The sequence below is a fragment of the Peromyscus californicus genome, unplaced genomic scaffold (genome assembly GCF_007827085.1).
Source record: "Peromyscus californicus insignis strain IS unplaced genomic scaffold, ASM782708v3 Scaffold_5__1_contigs__length_169319896, whole genome shotgun sequence".
NCBI lineage: Eukaryota > Metazoa > Chordata > Mammalia > Rodentia > Cricetidae > Peromyscus > Peromyscus californicus.
The window spans coordinates 49861374-49870933 of NW_026294573.1; the positions used below are offsets into that span (position 1 = coordinate 49861374).

A 9560-nucleotide genomic window follows, 5' to 3' on the forward strand; every position below is an offset into this window, starting at 1 on the left:
AGAATAAATGAAACAGTAAAAGAAGGTCTAACAAAACTTTCATTAGGGTCCAGGGAAAGGTAGACAGACTGCCTGCCTTTGCTTTGTGCCCGCCCCCATACAGGGAGAGATTTACCCCTATGAGATAGTGTTTGAAAGAGGCTTTCGAGGCTCAGAGAACAGCAGCCGGCAGAATTCTCTAACCATTCCTTTCTCGTTACAGGCCCTCCATACAGGCTGTGGATTGGACTATCTGAGAGACCCAACCAAAAATCCACCACCAGTTTCCCTTGAGAAACCATCTGGGTCAAGTGGGTAGCCAAGTGTGCTGGAAATAACTTGGAAAAGACCCTTCAAGGTGATTCTGTCCATTCCCATGGCCTTGAAGGTAGCTGACATTGCACCATGGATCCAGCATACCCATGTCAAGAGAGTAGAGGCCATGAATGTCACTGCCAAATAGACTGTATTCTAGACTATGGACCCATTAAAATTAAGGTTTTATCAAGTCCCAGGCCCTTCCAATCCCTTTCCCTTTCCCTCCCTCTGAACATTAAGTTTGGTATAAATACAGGATTATGGTCCAACTCCCACCACCCTCAGGCCTGGGCCTGGGAACTAAGGAAGACAGATGCAGGGAAGGTATTAGCTAATGTGACCACAGACCAGTAACCCATATTCATTTGGACCAATGCTTGCTGATGCCCAATTTAAATGACTGATTGTACTGGATGAAAGAAAGATGTAGGAGTATATCTTTTGAGATACGAATACCTAGAGTTTACAGTTCTATACGTGCCCTGTGGCTGGGCCCCATAGCTGCCAGGATCGAGGGAGCTCCCACTGCAAAACCTTGGGTTGTAAAACTGAGGCTTCATGAAAAATTCTTTTTAAAAAAGATTCTGGCCTTTGAGAAGCAAGAAGAACCTGGGGAATCAGACTCTATGCTACAGGAAGGGAACCTGGGGACAGAGTTAATCATTACCAGCCAGAAATTGGTCAGGATTGCTAGTTAGGCTTAGACATCAGGACCCTGTAGTAAATAGTGATAGGAACTAACCAGACTGTCAACCCATTGACTGACTAAACTCATTGTGACTACGAGCAGCCAACATTAATGTTAGAAGACTTACAAGAGACTAAAATTTGCCTAATATACAGAACCTTTAACCAAAGCACTTCCCCTAATTCTCATGCCTGCTAACTTATCTAGACAATAGCCATATTGCTGGGCCCATGAGACTACTTGGTGGGCACATACTAATGATTTGACTATATATGCCTCCCAGATGCTTTCTGAACTGAGAAACCTTTTTTATGCATCTTCGTAGACGGTTTGATCAGGAACTAGAGGCATTAAGTTTCCATGTCAGAATTAAAGCGACAGTTAGATTGCCTCACAGAAGTGATCCTACAAAATTGAAGACTGTTAGACTTAATTCTCCTGAGATAAGGGGACTATATATTTATGTATGGCTTTGGGAAAAAACCCTTTGTTTCTATACTAATTAATATGGATTAATCAGAGAAAATCTTGCCATGGTTAGGGAAAACCTCAAAGAAAAAGATGAAGGTATAAATGAAAAGAAAGAAATGATAGCAGTTTTTATTCTCTTGGTCCCCCTGCCTAGCTACTCTGATATTGGCAGTGTTTGGGCCTTTCATTCTCATTCTAATTGGATTACCAGTGCCCCTGCCCAATCTTAAACTATATGGCCAATTATGTATCAGTGCAGTAAATTAACGGTCCTTAGGACCAACTACACCTCTTTTTTTTTTCATATTTATTTATTTATTTATTTTTCTATTATCAGCTTGATACAGCATAAATTCTTATCCTAATAGTGAAATGTTTCATTGAGGCTTGTCCACTAATTGAGTAAAACCAAAACTTATAAGCCATAGTCATCCTAGGGTCCCTCCTGCTATATAGCCTCCCTGGTTCTGTGGCTTGCAGTCTGATTGTTCTTTGCTTTATGTCTAGTATCCACTTATGCCAACTACACCTCTTTAGAGCAGCATGACTCCATGATTGAGCCGTTCACGAAGACCAGCGGGGAATGTAGCAGGACCTCAGACTTCGGAGGCTCCCAGACCTTAGCACAACCAAATCCATGATGGCATTACTATTCAGGCTGTAAAACTCAGCATGCAGACAACACCACCTGCCAAAACTACAATAAAGGCCTAATCCATCAGATTCCATAAATCTCTAAGAGTAATAGCCTTGCTTTTGGTCCTGGACATACCCTTTCACACACGGTGCCATGGAGAGAGGATTACTGATACTTAAAGGTCAACCTTGGCTACATAATGAGTTCCGGGTAGGTCTGAGCCATAGTGTGAGGTCATACCTAGAAAAAAATGAAAATAATAAACAGGCAATAAAACCCAGAGTTTGTAGTGAAGTACCATGGATGGGCCTGGGACCCTGACAACAATAACTTTTTACAGTTTCCCAAACTTTTCACACTTCCCAACCCTGAGTTTTCTTTGGTAATCTAAGATTTATGTTGAGACAGGGTCTTTCCTTGTGGCTAAGATTGATGTGATACTCCAACACTCAGCAATCCTCCTGTGTCAGCCTTCCTCCTGCTAGCATTATTGTTGTGAGCCAAGGCACCTGGATGAGCTTTATTCATGTGGCCCTCAGGGTCCTGAGTGTGAGTCAGATTGGGATTACTCTGTTCCTGACAATGGACATGCTCACAGAGAATCTCCTAACAATATCAAAGTACCTGTCTTATGGTTTCTCTTGCTGCAATGAAACACTACGACCAAAAGCAGGCTGGGAAGGAAAGGATTTGTCTTACACATCCACATCATAGTCCATCACTGAAGGAAGCCAGGACAGGAACTCAAAGGGCTGACTGGAACCTGGAGGCAGGAGCTGATGCAGAGAACACTGAGGGATGCTGCTTATGGCTTGTTCTCCATAGCTTGCCAGCATGTATTTATATAGAACAAAGGACCAACAACCCAGGGGTGGCCCTACCCACAATGGGCTGGGCCCTCAACATCCATCACTAGTTAAGAAATGTCCTAAAGCAGGATATTACAAAGGAATTCTCTCACATTTCCTAATCGTGAAATCAGTTCTAGAATAAAGAGGCAAGATGGCTGCTCTGTGTCCTGCTCTGTTAGCTACTCAAAAGGTTGAGACAGGAGGATGGCTTGGATCCATTAATGATATGCAAGAATTCTGGAGATGTAGCCAAGAGGGGAGAGAGCTTTCTTGCCTAGAATCACAAACGCTGGGCACTCCAGCACTCCATGACCATGGCCTAGAAGTGAGATATGCCTGCTGTTCGAGAATTCAAGATTTGAGGCATGAGGATCAGAAGTTAAAGATCATTGGCTATATATCAAGTTAGAGGCCAGATGGACTATGTAAAGCTGGTTCTCAAAACAAAAGTGTGTAGCCAGGCAGTGGTGGCTCAAGCCTTTAATCCCAGCAATTGGGAGGCAGAGGCAGGCAGATCTCTGAGTTCAAGGCCAGGCAGAAAGACAGCCAGAACTACAAAGAAACCCCTTCTCAAAAAACCAAAGCAAACAAGAACTGTGCCAAGGAGGTGGGTCCAGAGCATACCAGCTCAGCACAGTGGGTAGAGAAATGAAGTGAAGACTGGGAGCTGAGCCTGGTTTGGTCCCACAGACCTTTAATCCCAGCATTTGAAAGGGAGAAGCAGGAGTATTTCTGTGAGTTTGAGGCTAGCCTGGTCTGCATGAAGAGTTCTAGGCCATTCAAGAACTACAGAGTAATCCCTATTTCAAAAAAGGAATGGGATATGATATATGATGGCTGCTCACACGTATCACATCAAGAGGCAGAAATAGTATTGTTACTTTATTTTTTCTGGGCAAACAAACTAAAACATCAAAATGAAAAACAAATAATTTGTCAGCCATGGCTGTGTGCTTCTTTAATTTCAATGTTCTCTAACTGGCCAATCTATGTGTTTAGGGCCAGAAGTTTCTACATCATGAGTTCCAAGCCTGTCCATGTCACAAAATGAGACTCTGTCTTGATTATTTTAGGACTGGAGAGATGTCAAGAGGCTTAAGAACACAGACTGATCTTTCAAGGACGTAAGTCCCAGCACATCCAGAGACATCCTCAGAGATCCAACTCCTCTCTCTGGCCTCACTTATTTCAATTCTGGAGCACCCTGCAATAAACAGATCCGCATGGTATCTCTTCTCTGTCCGAGCCACAGCATGAAGTCACTATTGTAGTCGTTGAGATCGAGGAACGTGAGGGAGTATTCAGCTACCACCTTCAATTGCTGCTGCTTTCCCTCTGTTGTGGGATCTACTTGTTCAGTCCACCAAGTAGACTTTCTTCCAACACATCCTTCCCAGAAGTCATCGTATATATCCAGCAAACTGAGCACTTGTAGTCTACACCTCCTATGAGTCAGAAAGGAAGGAGGTTCAGATGACAATTATAATCTAATAGATCTCACATCTCAACCTCCCTCCATTACAATCCCTTTGAATTCCACCCATAGCCTTGCCTTCCACACTCAGGCTCACTCACCTAGGCCAAACATTCTGGTTATTCAGCCAATCCACTCCATCCAGCACAGCCTGGAAGTTATCCACCTTGACTTGGCACATCAGCGCCCCAAGAGGGAGGCAGGGGAAGGGCCAAGATACTACCATGGCCTTCACAACCTTTGTTCTTCTCTCAATGAAGGCCTCCTCGAAGAGTGGTGGGAACAACATTGTGGGAAATTCCTCCAGAGCAGAGATGGCCAAGTCTTCATCTGCCAGCAGCCCTTGCATGGCAAGTTGCTGGAGTGTAGGCACAGCCTCGAAGCTCATCTTGAGGAGTTCAGGTAGATAGATTCTGTGGAAGCATCCAGAAAGACATCCTTCAGAGCAAAGCTCAGGAAGGCCTTTGCTCCTCCATTACAGAAATCACCTCAGGGTCAGAGTCACTGTGGACAGTAGAAACCTGGTTTTCCCATTTGACTCTATCTGCTGCTCTCAGAGCCACAGGTCCCTCCAGGCAGCATGGTGGACTGTGATTCATCCATGTGAAAGCCATGGGGTTGCCCAACCCCAACCCCTGCTACCCTGAATCCTATTCCACTGGGGAGTGGGCAACCTGGAGAGAGTGGAGCTTCATTCTTTTAGGGTGAACCATCTCTCCATAAAGACCCTCAAAGGAAAATGAACTGTTCCCTCTGAAGTCTTTCCTCATTCTGTCTTCAACTAATGGGACCTGACTGGAACAATCTGTGAAATGAGTGCAGTTACTTTTGTTTTAAGTACTGAGTCCTCTCTCAGTGTTTGGGAGGATGAGGCAGGAGAATTGCAAATGTGACACTAACCTGAGACCAGGACAGTGTCCAGCACAAGCACAGGAACTGAAGTGAAACAAGTCTTTCAAACAGCAATGAGGACAGGTAAGCACCAGTGTTAGGGACAGCTGGAGAAGCTGGGGACTGTCCCCAAGAGGACCTGCATGTTGCATGCGATGTCAGGGAAGACATATGTGAGAAAACATACTCTAGTGTTAGCTCTAACTGCATTTCATATCCCTGTTTGTGTGTGTGTGTATGTGAGGTGGGGGGAGTGGAAAATAGGATTTCTTTGTGCAGCCCTGGCTGTCCTAGAACTCTCTGTGGACCAGGCTGACCTGGAACTCAGAGATCCACTGTGTTCTGCTTCCAGCACTGCTTCCCAAGTGCTGGCATGCAAGGTGTGTGCAAACGCTTCCCAGTTACTTTTTGGTTTCTTAGATTTGTGTTTTATTGTTATTGTTTTGAGACAGGGTCTTACTATGAGGCATTGTCTGGTCTGAAACTTGCTGTGTAGACCAGCTAGCTGTTCTTCAACTAATGAGATCTGCCTACCACTCCCTGATAATGCTGGGATTCAAAGCAAGCACCTCCACTCCAGGCTTCTATCTCATTTAGACAGAAGGTCTCCCTATGTACTCCAGGCTAGCCAGCTACTGAAGAGCCTCATGCCTCAGCTCAGCCCTCCAAGTCTGAGCTGTCACCCACTCTGTACCTTTAAATTTGAATTTTTTACAGGGTCTTACCAAGTTCCCCTTATCAGAGGTCCTAGCTGACAGACCTTTCAACCTACCAGCCTCAGTTGCCACAGTAGGTAAGGTTAGTGTAGTGGCCTGTTTGCCAATTCTCTTCCCACTATTATTCTTGAGTCCCATGTAAAAGGAAATGTTCATTTACAAAAAGGGGCTGAGGACATAATGCATTCACTTGGAGCCCTGGCTGCTATTATAGAGGACCTGGGCTAGATTCCTAATACCCACAAGGCCGCTTGCACCATATATCAACAAGCAAGACAACTCAAAGATCCTTACAGCTTGTATTTTTGCTGAGGCCATTTCAGGATTAACTAGAATTTGATCTCTATGATGAAGAAGTCCATGGAAAATGACCTAACACTATCCTAGGAAGCCAAGGTCAGGATGGCCTATCTTATCTTAGCCTGTTTGTGTTGGAACCCCTCCAGCTAACTGCTTATCTTAGCTTCTGTTAGACTCCATCCTTTTGGAAGATCCAATCTCCTCCCTGCAGCTGGTAAGTAAGATGCCAGACGTAAAACCATCCCACTCAGGCCACACCTGAGTCTCTGGAATATTTGAGTGTGGTCCCAGCTGGCTCCTCTAAAGACTTTCAGTTGGCTGTAAAGTGTATCTGGGAACCATTTTAGGTGTGCTACCTGTAACAATATGTAAGTCCAGTTGCAGGGGACCTGACCCCATCTTATGTCTTTCATAGGCACACATGGGGTGTAGACATATGTTCAGGCAAACACTTAGACATAAACCAGCATCCATCAAATATTGGTAAAAAGAATACAAACTGAGGAACTGGAGAGATGGCTGAGTGGTTAAGAGCACTGGATGTTCTTCCAGGGCCCCTGAGTTCAATTCCGAACACCCACAGAGCAGCTTACAACTGTCTATAATGGGATCCAATATCCTCTTCTGGTGTGCAGATGGGCATGCACACAATGCACCCATGTATTTTAAATAAATCTTTAAAACAAAGAATACAGGCCGGGCGGTGGTGGCGCACGCCTTTAATCCCAGCACTCGGGAGGCAGAGCCAGGTGGATCTCTGTGAATTCGAGGCCAGCCTGGGCTACCAAGTGAGTCCCAAGAAAGGCTCAAAGCTACACAGAGAAACCCTGTCTCGAAAAACCAAAAAAAAAAAAAACAAAGAATACAAACTGATAAAACCATCAAAAAAAGAAAATCATGGCCAGGCGGTGGTGGCACAAGTCTTTAATCCCAGCACTTGGGAGGCAGAAACAGGCGGTACTTTGAGTTCAAGGCCATCCTGGACTACAAAGTGAGTTCCGGGACAGCAAGGACTAAACAGAGAAACCCTGTCTTAGAAAAAAAAGTCTCAAACTAGGTTGTGGTGGCACAAGCCTTTAATCCCAGCACTAGGCAGGCAGAGGCAGGTGAATCTCTTGAGTTCAAGGCCAGGCTGATATAGTGAGTCCTGGACAGCCAGGGCAACTCAGAGAAACCCTGTGGCTTATAAAAATGAACAACATAATAACTCAGGACTCTAATCCCAAGGTGGGGTGGGTGGGTGGTAGGTAGAGCCTGAAAACAGAGAATGAGATCAGCATGAGCTACTAGAGAACCTTTTAAAAAGAATAGAAATCAGCCGGGCGGTGGTGGCGCACGCCTTTAATCCCAGCACTCGGGAGGCAGAGCCAGGCAGATCTCTGTGAGTTCGAGGCCAGCCTGGACTACCAAGTGAGTCCCAGGAAAGGCGCAAAGCTACACAGAGAAACCCTGTCTCGAAAAACAAAAAAAAAAAAAAAAAAAAGAATAGAAATCAAAGATCACCCAGACCTGCTAGTGAAGGCCGAAGATTTCTGTCTTTCAAGACTAGCTTGATCCACATAGGTTTCAGGACAACCAGGACTACACAATGAGACCCTTTCAAAAATAAATATTTTGGGGTGCTTCTCCCTTGAACTTCCAATTTGAAGTTTTTGTCATTGTTCATTAATAAATCCATGTTCACTCTGCATCTTAACTTTAAAAGGCAGGTGCTGAAGGTACAACCTGGGGGACATGGGTACCTAACTCAAAGGAGGCCCTGGGGGTTCCATCCTCAGCACTCTACAAAGGGGCCACCTTGGTCCAAACCTCCCATTCCAGCACTCAGGAGGTGGAGGCAGGAGGATGGATGACTCCAAGTCATCTCAGCTCCGTATAAATTCTAGTTAGCCTGGGCCACAGGAGACCCTGCTTTAAAATAACAAACCCAACAGCAACAACAATAACAAAAACAGAAATGAGGACTGGAATAATGGCTCTGGCAGAGGACCTGGGTTTGGTTTCCAGCACCATCATGGTGGCCCCAATGAAAGATATCTCCAGTCCCAGGGGTCTCATGTTTCCTCTGACCTCTTGAGGCATCAGACACATACGTGGTACCAATACACAAACGTAGGCCAATCACTTACTCACATGAAATAAAGCAAAATCTTAAAAATTATCTTTAAAAGCCATAAATATTAAATTGGACTGAAAAATAAAAAAAAAGAGAATAGAATTTAACTAGCCAGAAATTCCAGAATTAGAAGGCTGAGGCAGGGCAGACACATTCTTGTAACTTCAACATTCCAGAAAGACAGAAGAAGCAGGATTACAATTCTAGCCAACTGGAGCCACATGGCCACAGTCAGGCCAGTCTAGGAAATCACAGCAAAACCTCACAGGAAAACAAACCATGACTTAACAAACAACATTTGAAATGAAGATAAAGCTGCCCTTGGAGCCAAAACCAGTCTCCAATCTGCTCATCAGAAGAGAGAGAGCCGGGCGGTGGTGGCGCACGCCTTTAATCCCAACACTCGGGAGGCAGAGCCAGGCGGATCTCTGTGAGTTCGAGGCCAGCCTGGGCTACCAAGTGAGTTCCAGGAAAGGCGCAAAGCTACACGGAGAAACCCTGTCTCGAAAAACAACAACAACAACAAAAAAAAAAAAACAGAAGAGAGAGAAAGAGAATTTTCTGATTCAGCCATGGTTTCATGTCCCCAGTGGGGAGTGGCTGGGCAGCGTGTCCTCATATAGGTGAGGGACTTACCAGACACAGGCACTGATGAAAGGTCCCTATTCCCAGCAGGGACAGCAGGTGACTTCAAGATTCCAAGTGTCTCCTCTGGCTCATTTGGGCTTTTAGTCACTCATTTTACTTCTGTTTACAGTCTTATGCACCAACCAAAGGGTGCTACGTCATCAAGTTGGTTGAGACTCCATCCATTTAATCCTAATTGTGATTAGGTGTGTCCAGATTGCTTTAATTGATCACCCTCATGACAGATTGTATGAGACTAGGGGCTGAGACAAGAACACATTCATTAATTCACTGCAGAACATTTCCCTTCCTTCCTTCCTTCCTTCCTTCCTTCCTTCCTTCCTTCCTTCCTCCTGGAATTTTTCTTTTGAGGCAGGACCTTTATATATCCCAAGTTGACCTAGAATTTTCTAAGTAGCCTAAGATAGACAGCATGTCCCCTGTCTCTATCTTCAAAATGCTGGCCTTACATGGGTGAGCCTCAAAGCCCAT

At 44.9% G+C, this 9560-nt stretch overlaps 1 protein-coding gene across 1 annotated transcript; it reads right to left on the bottom strand.

Moving 5' to 3' along the window:
- Nucleotides 1-4127: 4127 nt before the first annotated feature.
- Nucleotides 4128-4806, bottom strand: LOC128096985 (PRAME family member 6-like). Its single transcript, XM_052717201.1, has 2 exons — nucleotides 4520-4806; nucleotides 4128-4389 (listed from the first exon to the last, which is right to left on the bottom strand). Exons 1-2 carry the CDS (start codon nucleotides 4804-4806, stop codon nucleotides 4128-4130), a joined length of 549 nt encoding a protein of 182 aa, XP_052573161.1.
- Between the last annotated feature and the right edge of the window lie 4754 nt (nucleotides 4807-9560).